The sequence below is a fragment of the Erithacus rubecula genome, assembly GCF_903797595.1.
Source record: "Erithacus rubecula genome assembly, chromosome: 15".
Lineage (NCBI taxonomy): Eukaryota > Metazoa > Chordata > Aves > Passeriformes > Muscicapidae > Erithacus > Erithacus rubecula.
Window position 1 is genome coordinate 17530866 of NC_136667.1, and position 27666 is coordinate 17558531.

Below are 27666 nucleotides of genomic sequence, written 5' to 3' on the forward strand. Positions count from 1 at the left end.
CTTTTCCCACAGTCATTTTTCATCGTAGTAAATTAAAGTTTCTTTTCCTAGACCCTTTTTTTTTTTTTTTTTTTTTTTTTAAATATGGAAAATGGATTCTTAGCAAGCAGCCCTTTCCAGCTCCTGGAGAATGTGCCTGATGTTTTTATTTATGTTCTGTGCTGACCTAGCCCTTGCCACTGTTGCTCTTGGGGTTATTTATTTGCAGAAGCGGCCACAGCCATGGCTCAGAGCTGTGTTTTTGTGTGGTACTGAAGGAAACCATGGAGGAATCAGTAAGCTGGAGCTGGGTCTCCTGGTGTTTATGTGTGAAAAACTCCCACAAAAGTAAATTACAGTTGGAAAGTAGATAATTGGATCTTTCTCCTGGTGAGAAGTTAACTGGGAAGGCTTTTGAAATCTGAAACTCTTCTGCAAAGTGCTCAAGGCAAAAACGTTTATTAGGAAAAGTTTAGCTGCTGGAATAGCTCAGCAGGGTGATGATGAGCAGCAGTTTCACAGCTCTGCAGTGCCAGGATGTAACCTGAGCTGGGGCTGGACTGGGAGGAGGATAGAGACTCCAGCCACAGCTCCTGTGTGACAGCTCCTGTGTCACCTCCTGTGTGACAGCCAAGACTCCAGGGGCTCTGTGCCAGCTGGGCACTTCCAGCTCACATTTCCCAGGCTCCCTGAGCAGACAGGGACTGCATCCAGAACCAGGAGAGTATCAGAACTGGACACCCTGGATCCTGCAGGAACAATTCCCTGCTCTGACCTGGCAGCTGCTGCACCTCACATTGCTGCCAGTGATGCTGAAAACCTTCCTTGTCCCAGTGCAGGGCACAGAGGGGACAAAAACCCTCTGCTCTCAATAACTATAGGTAGCTGCTGCTCACTGTTAATTTGGGCTTGTCACTGGGTGTTCATTACCAGAATTAATGAAGTTTTTCAGGAATCTTGCAGGTCCCAAACCCTTTAGAGCCAGGTGATTTCCTCTTAGCTCTTAACCCAATACTCAGAAAAGACTTCTAAAGGACTGGCACCATCCCATTTGAGAATTAACCCTCTGACATGCTTTGCAAAGGGGTGTCTCAAATCCTAAAAACCAGGAAAATGAGACTATCCATAGCTGTGCTTTCCATGAGGGAAAACATAAATTCCTGGTCAGGCAATTTTCCTCCTAACTTCTCTATTTTTGATACAGCTACCTTCACTTCTGTCAAGATATTGTCCTTAGTAAAGGAAACCTGGAAAGTTGGGGCTTCAGCATCGTGGGAGGCTTTGAGGAAAGCAAAGGAAACCAACCCTTCTTCATCAAAACCATCGTGCCCGGGACTCCGGCATTCCGGGACAGGAAACTCAAGTAGGTGTGAGGTACCCGGGGAACTTTCACCGCCACCCCCGGGGGGTTTCCCAGACTCTGACCCTTGGAAAGAGCTCAGCTCCGAGTTAATGACTCGGCCTTGCACTCGTTTGAGAGTTAATACCGTCGCCAAACTTGTAACAAAGTAAGCCCTGCGTTAAGTAGTGTTTTGGTTTCTCCATAAAGGTGAAATGAAAAGGAATTTACAGCCCTTTAAAACCTAACTGTGAAGGGTTTAATTGAGTAATTAGGTAAAAGGAGAAGGGGATGTTAGAGATGAATCTTGGAGGTTCTAGAGTATAAGTATCCCGACAAAAGGAACCTGAACTCGAGCTTTGCTGATGTGGTTGTGGGTGAGAGACCCCAGTGAGAGGAGCAGGGGGGCTGCAGGACCTCTGGGGTGCTGAGCTGGCTCCTGGGCACCAAGGGCTGCACAGACACAGGGAGGGGACCCAGCTGGGTGCAGGGAGCTGGGCTTTGCTCCCAGGGCTGGGGGGGAGCACTGGGCTCCTGTGAGTGCTGGGACAGGGCTGTGGGGGCTCAGGAGGGGCAGGTCCCTCTCTCACCTCTGCTGGTGGCACCGGGGCTGCAGGACTCACCTGGGGCATCAGTACCAGCAACTCCTGCCCTGCTGCCACCCCGCACCAGCTGTTCTCCTTTTCCTTTCCCTCTGCCTCAAGAGAACAAGTCCTTCCAAGGAGTTGCTGATGCTTTGGATCAGGGTGGGCTCAGGTTAATCATGAACCCAGTCCTGACTGGACCCTTCTTTGGGCAGGTGTGGAGATGAAATCGTGGCAGTGAATGGAGTGCCAGCAATAGGAATGAGCAACTCAGAGTTAATCCCAATGCTGAAGGAGCAGAGGAACAGAGTCACCCTGACTGTGGTGTCCTGGCCAGGCAGCCTGGTGTGACAGCTCCAGCAAAGCCCAACACCTCCAGGTACCCACCAGCAGCTGGGACAGCCAGGCCACACTGCTAGGAACCAGGGACTGCTCCACTCCTGCTCCTGCTGCACTGCCATGGAAGAATCCTTGCTTCCTTTTGATGGAAAACATTTTACCAACAAATCTGGATGTTGAATTCAAAGTAAGGGTTAATCCAACAGCTGCTGGAGCTTCCCAGGCTCCTTAAAGCTCCTGAGGATTGGTGGTGCACAGAAAGCTCATCCCAGGTTTCTTCACAAGCTGCCCTGGAGGCTGAGGCTTGCCTTGATTTGAGGGCTCTGCTTTCCACTGAGTATTTAATGGGTTAAAACAGAGGCTGTTAGAAGCAGCTACTAACTCTGTAATGATGGGGACCCAATTTAGGCACTTCTACCTATCAGGATTTCCCAGTGCTCTTTTGTAGGTGTCAGTAACCCCAGGAATGTGTTCACCCATTAAAACCCCACAGTAACCCTGAGCTGTTACCTGTATGAGGATCCTGTCACAAACCCCAATTTAGGATCCTGCCAACTCCACTGAGTTATTGCAAAGGGACAATTTCAACAGCTTGAAGAACCACTCAAAGGTATCACAAGAGGGGTTTCATTGAAATATGATGTTGCAAAATGTGACTTTACCAAAGGTCAAGGGCAAGGTTCACTTACTGCACGCAAGTTTCCCTGGTTTTAGGATTAATAAAAGCAGCTTTTTGCCCAGAAGGAAGGAGAGGAAGGGAATGGGCTGGGATCACACACCCCTGGCCCAGCCTGATCCTGTCTTATTTTTATGTTTCCAGTGATGAGGGGCAGAGCTCAGGCAGGGGCAGAGCACCTGTACTGTCAGGCAGGTGAGATTTCTCCTGCAGTTCTGTTCATGTCCCTCTTGCAGCTGGAGCAAAATCTCAACTCATGGGATCAGGGGAAGCTCAAAGGATCCTTGGCTGCAGGAAAAGTCACCTCCAGAAGGAGACTGGGCCCAGGCTTCAGTTCAAACCCACTGTGCAGTTAAAATGTAGAATTGAAGAACTGAAGCCCAGGCAGGGTGGTTTGACCTCTGACACTGTGAAAGTTCCTACCTGCAAACTCCACCTGATGCAATTCCCTTTTTCAGCAGCTTCATGAGCAGTAGCAATGATGGGATTTTCTCAAACCAGGTGGCACTGAGAGATCTTTTCCTCCTGTGCTGCTTCTGCTGCACCTTTTGCAGGACCAGCTTAGTAAGAATCCAAGGAGTCTGTCCCTGTCCCAAAGCTGCCTTGAATGAATGTTTAATTCTTTGTAGCAGCCCTGGCTGAGGCTTCTCCTGGGCTGGCAGTTTGCTGAGCCTGGGCCTTGTTTACACACAGTGACTTCACCCCCTGCCCTGGGAGCTGCAGCAGGGCCAGTCCCAGAGCCCAGGACACAGCAGGAACCTCAGATCCAGGCTGAGAACACATCTGGGGACTCTGACAGCACAGCTGGGGCTACCTGGGCTCCTGGGCTGCCTTCCTGGTGTTCTACTGAATGCTGAGAGCAAAAGAATCCACAAAGGGAAAACTCATCACTGACCTCGCTGGGACATAAAAACATGAAGCAATTTTTTATCTCTTTCCAATCAATGTGCAGAATCTGTGCCTGGAACAGTAAATACTGATGTGGACAGAGGGTGATTCCCACTGCCTGCCCCAGAGGTGGGGAAAGGGCAGGAGGGAAGAGCTGCAGCTGCTGGGCTGGCAGTGGAGGGAGGAGGAGGCTGCAGAACCATTTTTACTCCATCTCCTTTCAAGGTGCCTTCAACTTCACCAAAATGTCCTCTTAATTTAAATTTTGTTTCCAAAATCAGCTTGTTCATAGATGTTGAATTTGTTTTGATGCCTTTATAAATTATTGTAATATTCCTGAAAAATATGCATTAGAGATGTGGTCTTTAATCCTTTCTTTCCCTGTAGCAGGAACAGCTCACCTCAGCAAGACTGCTCCAAAAAGTGACCCTGTGGCAGGAAACTGTAAATGTCTTTGCTTCTCCCAGGAAAGGAAACACACTGTGGCTGGGAAAAATCCCTCAACAACAGTAACCCCACATCCCAACAGCAGCAAACCTGCAGCAGCTTCCTGATGCAAACACAGATTATTCCCAACACTCCACCTTTGCATTTCCCTGATAGTAAAGGCAAACAGTTTATCTCTGTTTAATGAAAAAAACCCAAAACTATTTACCTTAAATTCCCAGCTGCTCCTGGCCCCACAAGCCTGCCCCCATTAGTGAAGGCCCCCTGCACCTCAGCACATCCTCACTGAAGTTACACAGGAGGAGGTGCAGCTCTGACTGAATCCATGCTCAAACCCCAAACTGTGAGCACAGTTTGTGTCTGCACCTCTCTACCTGCAATTCAGTCCCCAGGAGTGGGCAGGGTGTACCCCAAACTGAGACACACCCTGGCTCTGTGCACACACATTCCCCAGGAGCTCAAACACATTAAAAACCTCCATGAAAAGCAAAAGCCAGCAGCTCCAAACCCATCCCTGCACTGGCACAGTGCTGAACCCAAACCAAAGGGCTCTCCTGGCACAGGTTGGACACTTCCCAGCACACTCAAACCTTCCAAGCTCACAATACCAAAAAATACAGAACATTTCAGAACCATATTATTTTAGGACAAATATTTCAGACAGTTTTAAATAACAAGTCAAAGGAAAAGGAGACATTGGTGGACTCACATGAACAGAAGGACAGGATCCCGAGGATCAGACAAAAAATCCCTCAAAATTATTTCCCACCCAGAAACATCTCTGTTGCCCCTTCCCCAACCAAACTAAGTCCAAAGAAACTTTGGAATTTGACTAAATTTATTTTGGGATCTAAGGGGAAGGAATGCATTGGACAGGAGTGTTGGTGATACCCAAATAGAAACGCCAACCCCATGAGGGCAAACTGCTAACTGGGACCTGGTGTTCTCTACTACACTCTAGGTTATTCAGTCAACTCTTAGTAAAAAAAAAGGAAATAAAATAATTACGTCAAAGGAATTAAAGAGAAATTTATGCTCTTGCTATGGATCTTCACTGATTCCCCATGCAGAGGAGTAACATGTTTGAACTACCTTTGGAATGGATAAAAAGAGGCAGTTTTGGAGTCTCTGCACAGGCTGTGTGAACACCCTCAGCAGCTGCTGGGACTGTCAGATGCAGACAGGGCCCTGTGCCCACCTGGAGCAGAGCCTGCAGCTCCTCCTGACACACCCAGCTGGCCACAGAGAAATCAGAAGCTGTTTATGTAGCTATAAAGAAATTTATTTGGGGATGAGACTTTTTACTACTGGACACCAGGCTCTAAGCTGGCTCCTGGGATCTAAGTCACGCTGTTCTTTGGACAATAAATTTCAAGTTGCACTTACTGTCCTAGTTCTCAAAAAGGAATGATGATGACAAAAAGAACCAAGAACTATGACCTAATTGCATTAGTTTCAGCTGAAGCCATCTTCCATCAGAAACCATAGGATCTGATACACCAAAGTTCTCCCTAGGGATGGGGATGAGTAGAGTAGCTCAGTGCTTTGTAACTAGTACTGCTGTATTGTCCTGTATCAAAACCAAACAGAGAAAGGGAGTTGAAGGGCACGTGCAGCCTCGGCTCCCGAAGCTGTGCCACGGCTCGCCCAGGCAGCCTCTTCCCTCGGAAAAAAAGTAAAAAATAATCATAAAAAAAAATCCCCCCCCAAGCAAAACATCACCAAAGCCATGCTGGCTGCACAGGAGTGAGGTCCTGCTGGGGGCCCTGCCTCACTCCTTGGTGTCCTGCTCCTCGCCCTCCGGGGCACCGTCCTCGCTCGCCTCCTTCTCCTCCTTGCTGCGCTTGTTCTTTTTGTGCTTGTGGCGCCGGTGGCTCTCGCCCTCCTCGCTCTCGTGCTGCTTCCTGAGGGGACAGGGCACAGAGGGACATCAGGCACAGGGGGACATCAGGCACAGAGTGACATCAGGCACAGAGTGACATCAGGCACAGGGGGACATCAGGCACAGAGTGACATCAGGCACAGCCATGCACAGCAGGGACCTGTGATGGGGACTCGATCCCCACTCACAGGAGCCACCTCGGCAGCGCTGAAGGCACAGCAGGGATTGCTGGATTCAGCAGCACTGCCACAATGTCACTGCCACAGTGTCATTGTCACCCTGTCACTATCACACTGCCATACTGCCATTGTCACTCTGTCACACTGCCACACACTGCCACTGCCACACTCTGCCATTGTCACACTGCCACACACTGTAACTGCCACACACTGCCATTGTCACAGTGCCACACTGCCACTGCACATTCTGCCACTGCCACTCCTGGCAGTGTCCACAGGCAACACCTGCTGTTCTTCACTCCTGCGCAAGCTCCAACAATTCTGACACAGCACCGAGGCTGGGAGAAGTTCTAAACCCGAGCCCTGCTTGAACCTTTCACTGCCCTGATGGTGCTGGGGAAATCCCAGAAGGTGCTGGGGAAATCCCTGAAGGTGCTGGGGAAATCCCTGCACTGGAAGCAGCAAAGGGAGCAGGGGAGTGAGAGGAATGTGGGTTCCCCATGGGAGGCAGATCCTGTTTCTGCTGACTCACACCTGACCTGGCTCTTTGCTGCCTTCGTGCTTTGGAACTCCTTTATCCACCATGTGGGTGGATAAGTGGGGATGTTTGCCCAGGATTTCTGGGATATGGGAGCAATCCCAGGCAGAAGAGGCCTGAGCAGGCCCTGCTTGCCCTGAGCCTGTGCCCAGCCAACACAGTCCAGGAGCAGCTCTGCCTCCCCCAAGCAAAAAGGGGCAGCTCTGGTTTGGCTCCTCCTCAGAGGAGATTTTCTGCTGCTTCTCCCACAGGTTCAAAATCTCAGGAGCCGACTGTGGTGTGAAGATGGAAGAGTTAAAACACAGCCCAGAGTGCAGGAAGAAGCAGATAAATTTATCCCAGATCAACTGTGACTGTGCAGGGACAGCATCAGGTGCACAGACCAATTCTTAGCACAGCTGGAATTCCAGTTTAGCAGCAGATACAGAACTGGCTGAACCTGGCTGAAAAGCTCCTGGCTTCAAGTAATTTTCTGACTGGTTTAATAAATGGTTTCACAGTCATTAAAGGCAAAAAAAAAAAAGGGGAAAAATAAAAGGTTGCTGCCTCTCCACAAAACACCTTCAGCCAGCTCGTGGCCCATGTGTCAGTGGCTGATGCTGGGCCAGTGTCCCTGTCCTTTAATACTGAGAGCAGCTGAGTCAGTGATTCCCTGCACACTGCTCCCTTTGCAGCAAGCTGGAAATGAAACCCTTTCATCTGCAGATGCCTCAAACAGGCTCAAAGCTCAGTGTGCCTCAAGCTGGCAGTCCCAGAATGGTTTGGCTTGGAGGGGACCATGGGCCTGGGTTCCTACAATGAGGCATCTACTCCAACGTTTCAATTCTGAGTAGAGCAAGCTGAGAAATAACCCTAAAGCCAAAGATTTGTTTATCTGATACCAGCTCAGCTTCCAGTTGTTCTGTATTCAATTTCTGTTATGGTCTTAGTCTTTCTTCCTGTCATTTTCCTTCCAACCCTTCAGCAAACAGTCCTTCCTTGAAAACTTACTCATCTCCCTAAGGATAAAAACTGCCTTTTCCTCCAGTCATTAGGAGGAGTTTTTCTGATACCAGTTTCAAAATAAGGGTAATTACCTACAGAGCTGACAGGAATTTCACCTAAAGAAGGAAGTTGAAGCATCAAGAAAAAAGAGCAAGAGCAAGTAATTAATGGGGTGTGAAGTGACACAGGACATGAGCACAGGACCTGCCTCAGCCCAGAGAGCAGACCTGCTGCTCTGCTGGGGACTGCTCTTCCAGGTAGAACAGCTGTTAAAAATTCACTTTCTGCAGAAAGGCTGTGATGTCAGGACATGCTGCTCTGCCCCAGAAGTTTCACCTTGGTACAGACCATCCCCCCCTCACTATCAGGCTCTGGGCAAGAGCTCTGCTTCTCCAGCTCCATTTCCGAGTGCAGGCAGAAGGAAGTTCTTCACAGGAGTGACTGGGCAGTGGAATGGGTAGCCCAGGGAGGTGATGGAGTCACTGTCCCTGGAGATGTTTAACGACAGGCTGGATGTGGCACCCAGTGCCATGGTCTGGCCCACAGCCTGGACTCCATCCTACAGCTCTTTCCAACCTAATTAATTCTGTGAGCTCTGCCCTGGTGCACAGGAGCAGCAGCACCAAAACCTGATGTTTCTGTCATGGCCTTGCACCTCCGTTGTGAGTGCTTTTGCTAAAATGGGAACTCAGCTGTGAGACTGGACAGAGGCAGCTGGGACAGGCAGGGCTGGAGCATAAGGAATTCCCCCAGCACTGACTGATCTGTGGGAGGGTTTGTGTTTGCTGCTGGCACTGAGCTGCAGGAGGATTTGTGTTTGGTGCTGTCAGAATGCCCATCCCTCACTGACCTGCAGGAGGTTTGTGTTTGGTGCTGTCAGAATGCCCATCCCTCACTGACCTGCGGGAGGATTTGTGTTTGCTGCTGTCGTCCTTGTCGCGGTGGCGCCGCTCGCGGTGCCGCTCCTCGCGCTCGCGGCTGCGGTCGCGGCTGCGCCGATAATCGCGCTCGAAGTCGTAGCTGCGCTCACGGCTGTAGTAGCGGTAGCGCTCGTCGTCACTGCGGGGACAGGGACAGTGGGCACAGGGACAGTGGGCACAGGGGACAGTGGGCACAGGGACAGTGGGCACAGGGGACAGTGGGCACGGGGGACAGTGGGCACGGGGGACAGTGGGCACGGGGGACAGTGGGCACGGGGAACAGTGGGCACGGGGAACAGTGGGCACGGGGAACAGTGGGCACGGGGAACAGTGGGCACGGGGGACAGTGGGCATGGGGGACAGTGGGCATGGGGGACAGTGGGCATGGGGAACAGTGGGCATGGGGGACAGTGGGCACGGGGGACAGTGGGCACAGGGGACAGTGGGCAGGGCTGCAGCCACTGTCACAGCAGCAGCTGGCACCGCCCAGTGCCTGCGACAGGAACACGGCACTGCGCGCTCCTCCCATCACTCTGCGCTTCCCTCAGCACACACCCCAGAAACCTCTGAGCCTCTCAGCCTCTGTTCTGCTTTCTTCCCCAAAACCCCAAACTGCGAGCACAGTTTGTGTCTGCACCTCTCTACCTGCAATTCAGTCCCCAGGAGTGGGCAGGGTGTACCCCAAACTGAGACACACCCTGGCTCTGTGCACACACATTCCCCAGGAGCTCAAACACATTAAAAACCTCCATGAAAAGCAAAAGCCAGCAGCTCCAAACCCATCCCTGCACTGGCACAGTGCTGAACCCAAACCAAAGGGCTCTCCTGGCACAGGTTGGACACTTCCCAGCACACTCAAACCTTCCAAGCTCACAATACCAAAAAATACAGAACATTTCAGAACCATATTATTTTAGGACAAATATTTCAGACAGTTTTAAATAACAAGTCAAAGGAAAAGGAGACATTGGTGGACTCACATGAACAGAAGGGCAGGATCCTAAGATCACACAAAAACCCTTCAAAATTATTTCCCCTGTTCTTCCCACCCAGAAACATGTCCACACCCCCCTGGTGAACTCCTGAAAGCCAAAATCTGAAAGACTAACAAGTCCCTCTGTGGGAACAATACTCAGACTTGGGAGAAAGGAAGTCAGAAATATTATTGTGACACTCCTGGAAACAAGCTGGACAAATGAATGCCCAGGATCAATGAGCTGGTAGTGCTCCAAAGGCCACTTGTCCTGCTTTGACCTGCACCAGGGTGCTCCAGCACCACCCAGAAATGGCAGCAATGTGCTCAGGAGTGCTGATCCCAGCCCTTGGCTCCAGAATGGACCAGGAAGTGGGGGAGTCTGAGCTCCTCCAATTTTAGCAAGTTTTTCTTCTGTTCTCATTCCTCCCTCCACATCCACAGTGCCCAAAAGTTTATAAAGGGAAAAAAAAAATAAAAATTAGGAGCACTCTGCCCTGTTTGCTCCCTCCCTGGGCTGGGAAGCTCCCCAGCAGGAAGCATCCTGTGCCAGGAATGCACATTCTGATCATGGTTTGAATGACTATTGGCATTTCTGAGCCTGGAGCCTGCTGCTGACTGAACACCAAAGTGATGGCTTTGGGAAGTCTCTGCAGCCTCTGTCCTTGCCCAAGTGCTGCCAGCTGAGGCCACAGCAGCCCCACCAAGGTGGTCTCTGCAGTCCTGCTCCCATTTCCTGGCTGACTCCCAGGGAATGGCACTCCCAGCCCCACAGGACAGCAGAGCAGAGCAGGCTGTTTGTCCTTTGATCTGACTGTGACATTTAGAAGACAAGAAGCAGCAGCTCCTGCAGCCAGTGCTTCACACTGAGCTGTGAAACACTGAGTAAACACAGAGGGGCTATTTCATGGAGAGCAAGAGGAACTGGTTCTGCTGCATTTAAACAAAAAAACCCAGACCCAGAGACAGGAAACCACAGTGCCACAGCCCCTGTCTGTGCTGTATTGATCCAAAGGAGCTCTTCCCCAGACACTGCAGAGAACTCAGCTGGCTGCTCTGTCACCCAAGGCCTGGCCAGACCCAAGGTGTCCCAGGAGCAGCAGGAGGGGCAGCAGCAGGAGGAGGGGCAGCAGCAGCAGCAGGAGTGGGGGCAGCAGCAGCAGGAGTGGGGGCAGCAGCAGCAGGAGTGGGGGCAGCAGCAGGAGGGGGGGCAGCAGGAGTGGGGGCAGCAGCAGGAGGGGGGGCAGCAGCAGGAGGGGGGGCAGCAGCAGGAGGGGGGGCAGCAGCAGGAGGGGGGGCAGCAGCAGCAGCAGGAGGAAGGAGGGCAGCAGCAGCAGCAGGAGTGGGGGCAGCAGCAGGAGGGGCAGCAGGGGGGGGCAGCTGCAGCAGCAGGGGGCAGGAGCAGCAGCAGGAGGAAGGGGGGCAGCAGCAGGAGGGGTTGCAGCAGCAGCAGGGGGGGCAGCAGCAGCAGCTGGAGGAAGGGGGGCAGCAGCAGCAGCTGGAGGAAGGGGGGGCAGCAGCAGGAGGGGAGGCAGCAGCAGGAGGGGTTGCAGCAGCAGCAGGGGTTGCAGCAGCAGCAGGGGGCAGCAGCAGCAGCAGGGGTTGTAGCAGCAGCAGGGGTTGCAGCAGCAGCAGGGGTTGCAGCAGCAGCAGGGGTGCAGCAGCAGCAGGGGTGCAGCAGCAGCAGGGGTTGCAGCAGCAGCAGGGGTTGCAGCAGCAGGGTTGCAGCAGCAGCAGGGGTTGCAGCAGCAGCAGGGGTGCAGCAGCAGCAGGGGTTGTAGCAGCAGCAGCAGGGGTTGCAGCAGCAGCAGGGGTTGCAGCAGCAGCAGGGGTTGCAGCAGCAGGGGTTGCAGCAGCAGGGGTTGCAGCAGCAGCAGGGGTTGTAGCAGCAGCAGGGGTTGTAGCAGCAGCAGGGGTTGCAGCAGCAGCAGGGTTGCAGCAGCAGCAGGGTTGCAGCACTCACTTGTTGTACTCGCTGGTGGTGGGGGTGCGGTCGCGGTCCCGCTCACGCTCCCGGTCCCGCTCCCTGTCCCGGTCCCGGTCCCGCTCCCGCCTGGAGCCCGAGTACTCCCAGTGGCCGCTGCTGGAACTGCTCGTGCCCTTGTCCACCGTGCTCACCCAGGGCGTGTGCGACGTGGAGATGGGGGGGTAGCTGATGAAACCTGAATCTGCAGCCAGAGAGCAGAACCCGCCGTCATCCAGAGCATCCAGCATCCCCCCAGTCCCTCCCCTTCCAAAAATCCCCTCTGGCACCCAAGGGGACAATGGCCCAGCTCCCTGCTGCCCACCACTTCCAGCAGTTTTCGAAGAACAGGGAACATTTTTCTCTGAGGAAGGCATGAGAACAGGCATTTACAGACAGCCCCCTGGGCTCCTGGTCACCTGTGCAAGGTCCCACCTCCCAGCAGAAACCTTCTGCCCTAGGGTGGCACCTGGGGAGCCCAGAGCCAGCAGCATTTCCCAGGCAGAGGTGGGCAGCTGGAGCAGCAAGGCTGTATCCCAAAGCAGTGCCACATCTGGCAGCACTCCTCCCCTGCCACTCTCCAGGGCTCCCTGAGCTCCCACTGCTCAGCACAGCCACTCCCAGCTGGGCACTGCAGGACTGGGAGAGAACTGGGGCTGCAGCAGGGAGGGGAAACTGCTGAAATCCTGGCACTGCCTCTCCATCACAAAACACAGGAGATGGTGCCTGTAGGCAAGTGAGAGGGTGAATTGGGGGAGGAGGAATTCAGAATCTCCAGGAGGAGTTGTGGATGGTTGTGCTAATCCCTAAGTGAGGATGAGCACATGTGTGTGCAAACAGGAACACTGCTGAGGCACTGGGGAAGCTCCTCTGAGCTGGGTGACCTGAGCCTCAGCACCACACCTGCACAGCACTCAGTGCTCCAAGCCCAGCCTGTGCTCCTGGAAGCACAGCAAGACCCTGGAGCTGCAGCAGCCATGATGAGTGGCAGCCTCAGAAAAGCCTGGGCTGCCAAGAACCAGGGAAGAGAGAGAGTTGGATGTGTCCTGCTGGTGCTCACCTGCAGAGTTGTAGCCAAAGGGAGGTGGCTGCCTGTTGTTGTAGCTGGCTGGCTGCCTTTGGGAGAGAAAAGGGGGTGAGTTACTGACATCAGGGACCCCCACAGCTCTGGCTGTGCTGCAGCTCCAGCCTGTTTTTCCTGGAGGTCTGTGGAGCATTCTTTTGGGAATCCCACTACCAGAAATGCTCACAGGTTTTGTCACAGCTTCCAAACCTGCCTGATCCCAGTGCTTGTCCTGGGAAAGCACCAGTGCTCACAAACTACCTGCAGTAACAAATCATGCCATCAGCTCCTCTAGGCTTTACCTAAATTTTATTGGCTCCCCTGAATATGATAAATCCAGGTGAATGCACAGAGGATTCCTGACAGACTCTGCTCTCTCTCCCTACCCCAAGAGCAGACCATGCACCCCCAGCACTGATTGTGGAGCTGTTCTCCTCCCTTCCTCCCTCCAGGGGAGCTGCTCCCATGTGTGATCTTACCCAGGTGTGGTCTTACCCATCCAAGGTTGGGATGAGGAGAGCTGGTGGTGGTGCCAGGGGGGGTGGGAACAATCCTAGACACAGAAGAGTAAATCAGCACCAAGATCTTGCAGCTTCACCAGTGCTGTTCACAATTAAAAACCATTAAAGCATCTCCTTACTCTAAACAAGGCCCTGTTTAACATGGAATAATTTTCCTTCAGGGTAGGATCTCCTCTCCAAATTCACACCCTAAAGCTCTGTTAGTTTTGTAGGGATATGGGAAGAAATACAAAGCAAAAACTACTTTATATCTTGGTTTATAAATACTGAACATAAGATTTATCAAGGAGTAACAATTAACTCTTACAGCCCTATGGAGTAAAAGTGGTTCTTGAGATTCAGACAGGTTGCATTCTGATCAGAATATAACAACCAAGTTATTCTGATCTACAGATTTATGTCAGAATAGAAGATAAATAGCTCAGGTTCAGTGCTCAGTTGGAGTTTATTAATCTCAAATTAACTGTGCTCTAAACTGCTGCCATCCTATTTCATGTTACTTAGACCAAATGCTCTGATCCTGTGTGATCAAAATTGCTGCTGTTAGTAAGAACAAGATAACACCTACCTGGAATTGGACCTGGAGGTGGCAGGCCTGTGGAAATAAGCAGGGAAAACAAGTGAGGACAATAGGGAAACTGTGGCCTCCCTGCACTTCATGTACTCTCTGTACCTCAAGCTAAACCTCAAAGCACAATTTTGAGTAAATCTCACATACTGGAGCAACAGAGCAGCAAAAATATTGGTGCTACTAAGCGAGGATTAGCCTATAAATGATATAATTTTCCCAAATGATGATCTCTTTAGCTTTATAATTTAAAATGATGCTGTTCCCTTACACTGGGGAACTCCTGAGTGTGAAAACACAAAGAATTGATTCAGAACAACTGAAGGAGCTGGAGAGGAGAACCTGCTACAGGTTCCAATGTGTCCATCTTGATTTTGCCAAGCATTTTAATCCAAGGCAGTAGGAAAAGCTGCTATGGAGAAGTTACCAGGGAAAAGAACCTGAGAGTGCTGCAGTGAATCCTCCTCAGGCAGGAGTCAGTGCATGAGGTGCTGCTGGTGCCTTCTCCAGGAGAAACCCAGAGTGTGCCCCCCCCCATTTCAGTCAGAAGAAACAGTTCTCAGCTTCCTCCAGAGAAACAGGAACCTGCTTCTTTACTTTTATCAATAAAGCAAATGGACCAGTAGCACTGGAAGGTTCCCTCAGGGAAACAAAACCCCCAGAGGGTTTTTTCCAAGCTATTTTTAAGCATTCAGGGCAAACATTAAACAGAGATGAAGGAGACTGAACAAAGCCTGGCCAGGATCTGTACCCTGAGTGCTCACCCCTCCCAGAGCACAGAACCTGCACACCTGGGACACCCCAGCCCTGTTCCAGGGGGTGACCACATACCTGGAGGGTGCAGGGGAGGAGGAACAGAAGTCACTGGAGGAGGAGGGTGCAGGAAGTGAGGAGGAGGAGGCCCGGCCAGCGGGGGCGGGGGCCCTGCGGGCGGAGCGAAGGGCTGCTGCTGAGGAGGCTGCTGGGGCTGCGAGGGCTGCTGGGGCTGCTGAGGGGGCTGCGGCTTGCTGCCGTGGTCTCCCAGCACCTTAGGGGGCACAGCAATGAGAAAAGAAAGTTTTAATGCCTGTGCTCCTGCAGCAGGGCCCTCACAGTGCTGGCAGCATCACCACAGCAGGACTGTGGCCATGGCAGAGGCACCACAGGGAGATGAAGTGCAGCTGGCAGTGCTTGTGAGGGGGGAACAGCAAACAACCCTTCCCAGCAAATTCTATCTCACAGGCAAACTCCTTTGTTGGCAAACTCTTGAAAACTGACTACTAAAAAAATAAATGGACCACACAACCCTGGAGAAAAACCCAAGGGATTGGGCCCAGGAAGGGGAAGGTTCCTTGTTTAGGTTTTTCTGGCAAGTTAGCAGTGCTGGCAGGAGGAAGGTGGTTAAGAGAAGGGGTTTGGCAGATGGTCCTCAGACCCTGCAGCTTCCTGCCTAGGAACCAACCTGGACATTATGGTCACATACTGGGCAGGCAAGCCCAGAATGAGACCAGCTTCAAACTCAGGCTTTCATTCCTTACAAGGGACAAGATCCAGTAACACAGCCCAGGCTCAGTATGAGGTGGGGCTGCACCAACTGCTTTGAGACTAAATGTTACACTAAAGTACAGAGAAACATCAGTCCCAGGTGGGAAGGGAAGGGGAGGGGAGGATCCACAGAAGAGATTCCCAGCTACACACTCCTAGGAATACTTTTGGAGGGCTGCTGATGAAAGAACTCAGGCCTTTCCATTCCAAAGGGAAGAGTGGTCTTTAAAGGACAAATCTGGCTCCTATCAAGACCAAGCTTTTAACCCAGAAAATAACTGAGCCTGCAGAAGGGAATGATCCACGCACACACCTCACACAGGGTCCATGTTTCACCTGCTGCTCTGCAGGTGTGAACTGAGTCACAGGAGGCCAGGAACACACAGACTATTGCCCAGGGCTCACAGGAGTGCAATAAAGCCAGCAGTTTGCCAAGGCAGCAGAGTTTACCTGGATGGGGTTCTCCTCCGAGGCGTGCTTGTCGCGGCGTCTCCCCTCCACCCTGCGGATGGTGCCTGCCTGGCCCCCGATCACATCAATGGTCCCACCCAGCTTCCTGGGACAGAGCACAGGCATCTTTTCAGCCTCACCAGCACCACAAGGAGCAGTCTTCCCTGCTGTCAGCTGATCTCTTTCATGCTTTCTTTCTCACCAGGGAAACATCTCTCAGATTGGGAGGAGAAGTTGAGGAGAAGCCCATTGGCATTCCTGAACAGTTTCCTTCTGAGCAGGGGTGAGTTTGGGCTCTCTGATCCAAAAAGCCACCACAAATAGGTGTAAAAACAGGGATTACACACCAGGACAGAAATGCCTCCAAAGTGCTCAAATCCAACAGACTGAACTTGGAGCTCAGAGTTGGTTCCCAGACAAGGGGTAAAGGTGGGATGCAGGGCTGCTTTCTGCAGGGCAGGTGTGCAAAAGCTGTTTTGTGAATGGAGCATCAGAAACACCCTGAGCCCAAAGCTCTGGCTTGTCTGGTGTGTTCTTCTGAAGCTTTTGATAAAACCCCATTGATCTGCTAAGGGCCAAGTGGTTTCCCAGCAGAGGCTGCCCCTCAGAATGACTCAGTTGTTTTACCACACATCCAGCAGCGTCGCACAGGCTCAGGAACCAACAGCTCCTCTTATCCTCTGCCAAACTCGTAATCCACTTCCACTTCAGGAGGCAAAGATTAACATCGTGGGAGTAGGAATAAGCCAAGCAAGCACAAGCAATGTCAGTAGTGTCAGCCCTCAAAGCTGAGGTGTTTGCCTGGCTCCTTCCACTCCCAGAGATGTGGCCCATCAGCTGGGATCCAGGGTTCCCTCCCTGCACCAAGGAGGGGGCAATGGGCAGGCAGGGCTTGCACTGCTGGAGGTGACACTGAATGAGTGACCACAGCAGCTTCCTGCCAAGTAAAAGCTGCTCTTTGAGGCTTGAGGAGACTCAGATGTGGCCCAGGTGGTTCCCAGGTGCCCCCATGTAAAACATGCTCCTCTCTTACCTGTTGGGAGGAGGCCCAGCCTTCATTCGTCCTCCCACCAGAGCCAAGAAATCTGTTTTGAACTCTGTTTTGATGATGTTGTTTTCTACTTCTTTTTCAGCATTGCCTGTTCTTCCCTGCTGGACCTATGGAAGGTAATAGGTAACACACAGGTGTTGTGCCCTTCTTTCAACTGAATGGAGCAGCAGAGATCAACCCTCAGCAACAGAAAAGGAACAATCACAGCAACCTGTTCTTCAGTCAAGGCACAGCCATTTCTCACAGTTAGTGGCCATTCCAGCCTCAGCTGCTGTCCCTGTCTCCCATCAGAAGTCCTGTCAGGAGTTTATGAAACTCTCATGATTTTCCATGGAGTCACTAAGTCAAAACTGGAATGGGCAATACCTGCAGTAGTGACAATTTGGCTGAAGTTCTGGTGGCCACCATGGACTCCTGCAAGGCTGATGGCCAAAGCAGTCTGCAAACACAAAAGGCAGCAACACCACTGCAGCAGCAGTGAGCAAAACAACCCTGGGGGCCCAGCTCCACTTCCCTACGAGTCAATTGGAAATTCACTCCAGTATTGCTGCTGCAGTGGCTCAAACCTGCCAGCCTGATGGAACTACTCCTTCCTCACGGAAAAGACTTTCAACAGAGATTGAATCTTTAAAGATTCATTTTTGTATTTCTCCTTGCTGAAAGGACAAAGAAGAGCTCAGAAGTGAGATTTCTCCTGCTCTGACACCCTCAGCTCTGTGACTACAAGCACAATCCCAGTTTTCCTGGAGGCAGGAGCAGGAGGCACACGTCACCCACCGTGATCTTGTTCTCAGTGCTGATGGGAGGAGCAGGGTCCAGCCCCAGCTGAAGCCGCCGCTGCTTTTCACAATAAGCTTTCCATGTTTCTTCATTGAATCCATAATTAAAGTAATCAGAAAGATCAGCACCTGGCAGAGGGAGCAGGAGTTAACACAGAGGTTCTGCACACTTGCATTCTCAAGCTGTCCTTTAACTGCTTCCATAAAGGGTTAAGGCAACAGAAGTTTTTCCAGAGAGCCCAGCTCGTGCCTTTCCCTTGTTTCCCAAGTTCGAATTACCAAACAGAAAGCTGGGGGTGCCACAGAGGAGACACTGGCTGCACCTTGGGTGGGAGGGGGACATGGCCTGAGCAGCAGTGGGACCCCTGGGGGACAAAGGACAGCAGCAGGGCACACAGTGGGACACACAGCACAGCAGTGGGGACACACAGCACAGCAGAGGGACACACAGCACAGCAGTGAGACCCCTGGGACACACAGCACAGCAGAGGGACACACAGCACAGCAGTGGGGACACACAGCACATCAGAGGGACACACACTGGGACACACAGCACAGCACCTCCACAGGCCATTGGGAGCTCCCTGCAATCACTTATTCACCAGCCTGATTTTTTCAGGCTGGTTTCTTCCAACTGTCCACATGAGCAGAGTGCTGGGCACAGCACAGGAGTGACAGTTCCAGCCCCCACCACAGAAATAGGGTGGAGCCACAGAACCTTTTCCTGGCACAACTTAGCCCACACATTCCCCTGCTGACTATCAGTGCCTTTGCTGTTTTGAGGAGATTCTGGGGCTCGCCCATTTTGTGAAAGGCAGCTAAAGTGGAAGGTTTTATTGATGCACCCCAGACTACACAAGTAATTACAGCTCATCACAACCCTAATTAGCCATCCCAGAGTGTTATCTCCCACTGCCAGTCTCCTGTGCAATGTGCTAATTCAGCACGAGCACTTCTGAATAACACAGGTGACCACAAACTGCTTGCCAAGAAAGCAGAGATGCAGAGGGGCAACCCCAGCTGCAGGAATTCCAGGAGCTCCCCTCCCACCTCCCAGCACTACAAAGCAACTCCTGCCCTGCTGAGGTGTCCCTCAAACATCCCCCACACAAAGATATTCCCACATAGACCAACTCCAAAACAAAGAGATGCTACAAGGGCAAAGTAAAACTCTGCCCAAGCTGAGCTTGGTTTAACTGTGAGGTCTAAGCAGTGAGGCTTGTCTCCTGGGCTGGCCACTCTTCCTGCTGTACCACTCAAACAGCATCCACACAGACTCAGCAACACAACATTCACTTCTTGATTTTATCAACCTCTGCTTCAGACCTCTATCAGTTCTTTCACACAGGATTTCTCCTTCCACTCCCTCACTCAGACATACCAAGCTGCTGAACAATTAACTGAAAAGGATATCAACTTGAAAGGCTGTTGAGTAATGAGCTACTTGCTATCTAAAATAAACTTACAGACCACACAGCTCTGCAGAAATCTTTCCTCTATTGCATTCCAACACTGTTTTAGGGCCAGCTGGCTCTACTTTGGTCCAGGGATGTCAGCATGGCCACAACCATGTCCAAGCTTTATCTTTGAACTTCACTGTATCCTTTCTAACTCATTTTCTTCCCATTCCCCTCTGTCTCACTTGGCACTCAAGGAGAAATCCCTGCAGAAGAAAAGCTTCTGTTCCATTCTGCCTGCACTATCTGCAGGGTGCTTCAGTGCTGGTTTGGTACCTGGACATGCCCATGGAGCTTTCAGCACTGGAGTGGCTTCATGTGGGCAAGAGACACCCAGACCACAGCACAGGCAACCTCAGGAAAGCTCTACTTACTCAGCACAGCAATATTGCTGAAAGATAAATAAAATACAGGGGCTGGCAGGGAGAAAAATGATGGCTGAGAAAAGGCAAGTGGACTTTTTGTTTTGGTTGACATTTAATCAGAGCACATTTTATGACAGCAGCACAGCAAAAATTTGGATGCCTAGTTCCTTCAATTATTTTGTATCAGAAGAAAAACAGCAGCTGATTTATAGCATCCTACTGCTGTAAGAGGAAAAATCTCCTTCACACAAATAAGTGTGGGCAGCCCCAGGACCCAAATGAGGAGGGACCACAGGGACAACTCTGGGCTTGGCCTGGGGACACAGAACAAGCTCCTGCACAGGGAGAGGAAAACAAATAACACCCAAATCCTGATCCCACTCAGCTGCCTTTAAGGCCAAGCATTATTGGATTGGTATCACTGCAATGTTCTGGGCAAGCAGGGAATTAATAAAATAGACCATTAAAAAAAAATAGCTGCTCCCTTCAGGGGAGCTCAATTACTAGAATAAATGCAACCCAATTTTACATAGAGCATGGCTTGCTCAATCAGTAAATGCCATTGATTGTCTAGCCAGGCAGCAGAGGCTGAGCAACACACATTGTTCCAGCTTCCCTGTTCCCTGGCAACAATAAATGGACAGAAATTACATGTGAAAATAAAGAGACACAAGGAGAACTGCAGAAAATATTTACCACAAGGAACAGTGAGGCCTCACCTGGTTTCCTCCATGGTTTGTCTTCAAATGAATCCAAATCCACTTCTATCACAGGCAATCCATTTATATTCCCTGCAGCATCCAAGTCAATACCTTTGGGCTGCAGCTTGGCTTTGGGGAGAGAGGGACTGTTACAACTTTTAATGCAATGCCTTTAATCCACTCATTTGCTCAGCAAATTATTCCAGCAAAAACAAAGCACTGCAGTGAATTAATCACCAGCTTTACAGCAGGCAGGTAACCACAATCAGCTTTTTAATAAAAAGGACTCCAGTCACTCCATAAACAAACAGGGTGTGCAGCACCTGCAGCTGAACAGCAGAGAAGCAAATTCAACCCAGATTGCTACTACAGACAGAGTAAATCATTAGGACATGCATGAAATTTACCCCAAATGAAAAGAAAACGAAATTATTTTTCTCCCCAGGCAAAGTATTTATTTTCCCCTCCCATACAGACACATTTTCTCATAACAAGAGACTTTTTCAGGATCAGTCTTTAGTGGACTAACAGGAGTCTGCAAAAATCTGTCAGGTACAGAATGTACAAGGGGAATTTGTTCTTATTTTCTCAATCAGAAGATAATTCATTTGGATAAAGCAATTAGTGGAAGGGAGCAGATGAAACCCATGAAAGGACAGTCTCACATATGTGGAAGGACAGAAACTAAGACTCAATTTACAGGACAAACTAAACTGAATGGTGGGGGAAATTTCAGCAGCTCAATAAGCACAGCTGATACTCAAGGCCAGAGTTTGTTTTTTTTAGAATTTTACACTGCAAGTAGCTCAGGACACTGAGTTTCAGTCCTTTCCAGGCCTGCAATGCTCAGCCCCAGTGCAACAATATATTTTAGAAATATTCTGGGTTTTACTAAATAAGTATCAATCAATACTTTTTTCCCCTAGTTTAAACAGAATTATAATCACCTTGCTGAGTGACGGGTAAATAAATCATTGCATCCTGTCCCCTCAGACTCTGCTGGGAGCACTGATTTTTAAGAAATGCACTTCCTACTCCCAGTTTACACTAATTTTATATCCTTTTAAACAGAGCAAAATTTGCAGCTGCTGCAGCTGTCAGTGCCAGGTAGGTGAAATATTGCAAAGGTGAAGGATAAAAATAACAGCAATACCTGAAGCTGATGCTCCATAGCCTCTACCCGTTTTTAAGTTTAGATTCATAGGAGTTCCCCTATTGGAAAAGAATCACTACATTGGCATTTGAACAAATTACTTGGCTAAAGATCCTCATGCAAAATATATTCAAGCCCTGACACCCTTCAGGAGATGCTTTATTTCACCTGGGTTTGCTATTCAGAGTCATCCATCAGAGTGAAACCACCTCTACAAGAGAAGGAAATTATCCATAAAGTGGAAAAATTAGAGTATGCAGCAAAGCACAGGTAAGTTGCTTGTGTAAGAGGAAAGCTGCTAGCAGCAAGCAAAAGTGCTGTCTTACTATTTTTATTCAATACACATTAGGCAGAGCTGTAAAAAATATAATTTCCTGCTTCTCAAATGCAGCCTCGCCTTTCTGAGCCACAGAAAAATCAGACAGCTGGAAATTAGTAAATTCACAGCTTATGCAAATTCTTAGCAATACAGATTTTGCTTCTGGAAGTTTTCACAGATGGGTTAAACAGAACTTCCCACCTTTGATTGTGCCCAGGGAGCTCAGGAATTAGTAAGTTAATTTTCCAGCAGCAACCCCATGGATCACCATTCCCATTTCCCAGAAGGATTCACAGCTGCCCATCAGCTCCTGAGCCCACTGTGGTGCTTTGGCCACTGCTCCCAGGAGCCAGGGCAGCTCTCAGCTCATCCCCTTCCATCCCAACATGCTGGGACCCCTCAGAGCCCACACCCAGCAGTACCCACATGTAGGATGGTGCTCCTGTCTTGATGTTGCCAATGGTGACCTTCACGTCGTCGTCATCGCTGTCACTGTCACTGTCATCCTCATCATCCTCACCACTGGGAAGGGCCTGCAACAGCACAGGCACAGCAATGCACACAACTGAGAATTCTCCAGCACTGCCACATCTCTGAAAGATTCTTGAACAGCCTTCAACAACGGGCAGCTGCCCACAGAGAAACACCTGCATCCTTGGGAAATGTGGTCCTATATGAAATTTGGGGTAATATTTGTGAGCCTGGAGAAGGTTTAGCTCAGTTCTAAGAATTTCACTATGTCCCTCAGTTTCTCTTTGGGGCTTTTCTGACACACCTCCTTCACCAAGGCCATGGTCAAAAGTACACAACCACAAGTGAAAACCACCAAAATACATTTTCACCAGGCTTCACCCAAGAACCTCAAGTTAAATATTCTCTCACCACAACTTCTGTGGTAGGGAGCTGCTGAGGAATTTGGTTTGGCTGATTTAGCACCATCAGCCCTCAGGTCACTTCATTTTACAGATTTGACTCCAGTGCAACCCCAGCACTGGGGAAATAGAAATCTTCCAGATCTGCAGCAAGTGCAGTGTTGTGAGAAACATGAGCTGAATTAACACCTCAGCCTGCATGAGGAAGGTGTCCCTCACCCTCCCTCCTCTTCCTCAGCATGTGGGTCTGTCAGAACCCTGCATGAACCCTCTTGATGTGGCAGAAAACAAACCCATCAAAGAGCCCAGGAGAGGAAGGTGGGGAGAAGCAACTCTCCTCCTCCTCTTACAGCACTGAGCCACCAGGTTGCATTGTAAGAGGTCTGAGCCTGAACCCAAACTGATTTCCAGTGCCTTGGGCTTTCTATCCCAGTGTTTCCCATTTTCACAGGTCCTTGAGAAGTCACACTGAATGCTGAGCTGGAACACATCATGCTCTGCTTTTCCTACCAGACTGCAGCACCAGAGACCCTGATCTGCCTCCTGAGAGGGTGTGAGGGTGGGTTCCCTCTCCACCACTCAAGGCAGAGTGACAAGACAAGGCTGTGCTGGAGCTGCTTTGGGAATGGCTGGCAGCACATCCCAACACTGCAAATACAAAGTGTTTGGCAGTGCCAGGATTTTCAGACTCCCTGTTTGTCCCCAGGAGAAGCACAGAAATCCCCACGTACGTGCTGGGACATCTCCCTGTCCTCGTTGTTGACAGGCCTGCTCTCCTGGGGGGCATCCTGCAGAGGGTGAGCAGATTCTGTGTGTCTGGAGAAGGGGACAGAGAAAACAAAGTGACCATGACACAGGAGAGAAAATGGACAAGCCCAGCCTAGAGGGTCACTTACAACCAGTTTTAAAGCCTTTACCCAGATAACTTTCACACAATGCTTTATTCTTCTTGTGCTGGCATTTGCTCAACTACCTGACAAAAAAAAATCCATCCTCCTGGCTTGGCTTTGCTTTTGCTGGGAAGAATCAGTTTCACACATCCAGAGAGCACCTGACAGCACTCAACAGCTCAGTGGCAGCTGGCTCAGCTTGGATTTGGCACAATCACAACTGATAAGAATAAGACCATAATAAGCAAAATTTCACCTTCTCCTTAAGGATGCTAATAATTACACATGCATTTAGTCAGCAGCAAAGGCATCTGTCCCAGAGAAATTAAGGAAAAAGTGATTTTAGTGTTTCTACAGTTTACAGTAAGTAGTTAGAATTCCAAAAGGGAAAGTCAGATAATTATGCACCCATTCTTCTCACTCATTACAAATTAGACCTGATGAAACAATGATCAGGTTTGGATTTACCTCCAGTTTTAAGAGTTTGTACAAATGTTAACATTGGTTATTACACTTGCCAAGCAAGAAAGTAGAATTGATGCTAGAAAAGGTTGTGCCAAGTGTTACAGAACTGGAATACAGAGAGTTCATTTGTCTCCAATGTCATAGGTAAAACTTAAAAATAATTCTGAGATTTTTCAAGAAAGACAATCAAAACAGCCCAGGCCAAGGCAACCCAATTCTCTACCAGTGCTCTGTGGGGATGTTGCTATTAATTTAAAATCCCATGTCAGACAACAAACATCCACAGGATTGTCTTCAAAAAGGAACAGGCAACATCTCACAGAATCCCAGCACTGATCAGGCCAAAGCCACCTCAGAGTGACACAAGACACCACCCAAGAAAGGCAAAACAACACAACTCAACAGTTACTGAGTGCAAAACAAAGAACAAACAATCTGAGCATAACTGAAGCCCCACTTTGGGAAAGTCCCATATGCAAAGAAATTCATCAGGCTGAGATCAAAAAGAGGGCTGAAGGTTGGGCAGCTGATCAAGCACAGGTCCCATGGGTGCCAAGTTCCTGATGTGACACCTGCTCACACTTTCAGGTGTAAAGGCAGCCCAGATGTCAGAGGGAAAATCAGCCCCTAGTATTTCCATGCTGCAGACACAGGCTGTGACATGAGGACCAAAGCATGGACCACTGGAGAAAATAAAATCTCTCTGATGGATCCAAAACCTTTTTGCCCATTCCAAGCATTGACCTCCACCCCTGAATCTCCTCAGAACTCTGAGATGACTGTGTTCAGGGAGAGTGACAAGTATTACCTTCAGCTTCAAGTCACATGAAACATCTGTGGGTGTGCATTAAAATGCATGAACTGGAGTTCAGGGAGACTCTTGGGAAGCAGGAGCCTTTCCCTAACCTCCCTGACAGGTCCCCAGCATCAGCTGGGCACAGAAAAACGTGGCAGAGATTTCACTTCTCCAGAATGCCAACACAATCCTGGGCACTGCTGACAGCACAGCATCCTGCTGGCATCTAACACATCCCTCAGGCTTGGGAATGTCAAGGATGCTGCATCCCAAACTCTGCACATTTCTGCTTCCTGGCTGGAACAAACACTCCAGACAAGCCAGCAGTGCATCCCTGGAGCTGCAGCTGCTGGCAGCAGAGCAAACAAAGAGACATTTTTCTTAAAACACCCCACAGCTCTTCATTTAGGTACATTCTCATTGTGCAACAAAGAAATATAGAGGAAAAAATAAAAAGAGGGAAAAAAATGAGAGCCAGCATGACCACTAATATTCTTCCCTCCTGCATTTTGCAGTTATTGGAGACAGTTGCTGGAAATTCATAGTCCTATTTGTAAAGTAAAATTACATTCAGATGAATGTGACAAGGAGCAGCAGATTTATGTAAAGCAGCTGTAAATTTCTGTCTAAAAGTTGTTCCTCCTCACAGAGCTCATTTGATGTTTTTGGGTAACAATTTACCATGTTTTTCACCACTTGTTTGTTTGAAGAGTTTTCCTATTCCTTAAGCACAGAAGTAGAACAGTGTCTGTAACAACCTCAATATTCCAGACACTGAACCTATAATGATAATAAACACTAAACTGAACTTTGGAAGGGGCTGAACACACACAAGCCCAGTGAAAACCAAGCCTTCTGAAAAATATTCCATTTAAAATGGCAAACAGGTAATCCTGTGCTGAGACCAGGCTCTGCTGGGTGTAGAACACACAGAAAGGAAATATAACCCAGACAGACCATCCCTTCCACACAGAAAGCCAAATTGATTATTGGTTTGACCTCCAAGTCTTACCCACACCACTTGAGAGATTTCCAAGAATGTGCTGGTTTGAGCATCTCAAGATTTTAACCCAAGCTTAAGGTTTTTACCTTTCCCAGATTAAAGCACAGTTTTACCAATGCCAGGCCAACACAAAGCCAATCCTCACTCAGGGCATCATTTTTCCCAGGGAATTAAACTGGAAAATAGATCTGGTTTGAAACTAATTGCTGACAGGAAAAAAAAAAAAAAAGGGCTGAAAGCTCTAAATCAAACCAGTCCACTCATCCAGTTCAGCTTCCACATCCATAAATGCCTGCCACCCCCAGCTGGGGATGATCCCATGGGATGGGGAAGGCCAGGCTGCTGCTCCAAAGCATTCACAGAGCTCTGCTCAGCAAGGCTCAATCTTTACACCATGTACTGTCATAAGGAATAAACAACCTCAGGACTCACCCAGAAATTGGTCCATCTTCTTGCTTACCAGTGGTGTCATCTGTAAAAACAGTAAGAACAAAAGAATTATTCAAGTGAAAGGAAAAAAGCTGAATTCTAGCACAAAAGGCATCACAGGTAGAGAAATACCCAGTGGTGCCAAGGCACTATCACCCCAATGCTCTCTCTTCAGCAAAGTTCAACAAGAAATGGAACAACTAAAAATAAACCCAAGCCAACAAACACCACCTATCTGCAGAGGCGATGTCTCACACCAACCAAATACAAAATATTTATGTTAAGTCTCAGAGAGGAGAGACAACTATCAGACAGAAATTGAAAGTCTTTATATAGAATTTCAATTCTATATAAAAGAAGAAAAAACATAGAAGCATTCATGCGGAGAGCCTATGGGGAGGACAAAGACGTTTCAATAAAATCCTGTGGTTGATGCCGGCCACATCCCAGCCCCGTTAGCTCGGGGCTTCGCAGGGTTTGGGTGATCAGCGAACTGAAACTCTCCACAAAGCATCGCGCTGGGCTCCTTTAGTGCTACTGCTGAAGGACAATAACACAGCGCCCCCCGCCCCGCGGAGCCGCCGCTGGGGAGGCCGCGGTGCCCGTGAGGGCCCAGCCGGTGTCTGTGAGGGGCTCAGGGAGCGGGGCCGGTCCCTCGCCGCCCTCGCGGGCCCCGCGGCCGGGGGCGGCCCTGAGGCGGTACCTACCCCCGTACAGCCAGTGCTCCTCGTCCTCCTCCGCCTCCAGCGGCGCCGCGCCCGGCACGGCGCCGGCGGCCGGCGGCTCCAGCTCGGTGGCCATGGCGGCGGCGGCGGGAGGAGGAGGAGGAGCGGCGGCCCCGCTCGGCTCCCGCCGGGCCCGGGCGCGGCGCTCGGGCGGGGGCTCGGCGGCCGCGCTACGGCGCCGCCATTGCTCCTTCTACGGCGGGAGGGTGGGGGGGGGGAGAGGAGAGACCCCCCGACCCAGAGCCGCCCGCGCTGTCCCGCCGGGCCCTAACGCCGCCCGCCGAGCGCCGCCGGCCTCACGGAGCCCCAAAGCCGGGCCCGACCGCCGCGCTCCGAGCGCCGCCGGGCCCCGCTGCCGCTCGCCCGCCAAACCCGCCCCGCCGGCCCCGCGCGCATGCGCCGCCAGGGAGCGCGGGCTGCCCGCCGAGCCTCCCGTGCAGCGCGATTTTCATCTTTCCGGGAGTTTCACCTTTCATCTTTCCGGGAGTTTCACCTTTCATCTTTCCGGGAGTTTCATCTTTCCGGGAGTTTCACCTTTCATCTTTCCGGGAGTTTCACCTTTCATCTTTCCGGGAGTTTCATCTTTCCGGGATTTTCGCCTTTCGGCCTCTCTCCGGCAGGCTCGGCAGGCTGAGCCCGAGCGGGCGCTCGGGTCCCGCAGGATTCCCTGAGGGAAGGGCTGCTCAGGCGCTGAACGCTGCGGTCACTGCTCGTCCAGGTCTGGCTGGGTGGCGCTGGCACCTGCCAGGTGTGGCTGTGGATGCTCAGTGTCACAGGCTGGAGATGCAGCGCCTGAGGCTCCTAATGCAGCTCCATCTGGGGGATCCTGTCTGGAGCATCACCC

General features: G+C 50.6%; 2 protein-coding genes across 4 annotated transcripts in view; one reads left to right on the forward strand and one right to left on the reverse strand.

Annotated features, from left to right (window-relative positions):
* The window catches only part of LOC306808401 (ligand of Numb protein X 2-like), a 28313-nt gene extending 24153 nt beyond the window's left edge, over positions 1 to 4160 (forward strand). For both annotated transcript variants that reach the window (XM_079318971.1, XM_079318972.1), the window contains exons 9-10: positions 1184 to 1342; positions 2118 to 4160. In XM_079318971.1, coding sequence (XP_079175097.1) covers positions 1184 to 1342; positions 2118 to 2253 — 295 coding nt within the window. In that variant the 3' untranslated portion in view covers positions 2254 to 4160. The remainder of the gene's footprint in view (positions 1 to 1183; positions 1343 to 2117) is intronic.
* Positions 4161 to 4889: 729 nt separating this feature from the next.
* Positions 4890 to 27099, reverse strand: LOC306808404 (pre-mRNA 3'-end-processing factor FIP1-like). Of its 2 annotated transcripts, XM_079318975.1 has the most exons (17): positions 26805 to 27099; positions 26101 to 26140; positions 23246 to 23330; positions 22069 to 22175; positions 21324 to 21382; positions 20189 to 20299; positions 17646 to 17776; positions 16851 to 16975; positions 15818 to 15923; positions 14675 to 14870; positions 13844 to 13870; positions 13250 to 13307; positions 12752 to 12807; positions 11692 to 11896; positions 8736 to 8894; positions 5421 to 6156; positions 4890 to 5389 (listed from the first exon to the last, which is right to left on the reverse strand). In XM_079318975.1, exons 1-16 carry the CDS (start codon positions 26896 to 26898, stop codon positions 6024 to 6026), a joined length of 1692 nt encoding a protein of 563 aa, XP_079175101.1. In that variant the 5' UTR covers positions 26899 to 27099; the 3' UTR covers positions 4890 to 5389; positions 5421 to 6023. The 2 variants fall into 2 exon arrangements, with proteins under 2 accessions (XP_079175101.1, XP_079175102.1); XM_079318976.1 differs by lacking the exons at positions 22069 to 22175; positions 23246 to 23330; positions 26101 to 26140; positions 26805 to 27099 and adding an exon at positions 21492 to 21949.
* Positions 27100 to 27666: the final 567 nt, after the last annotated feature.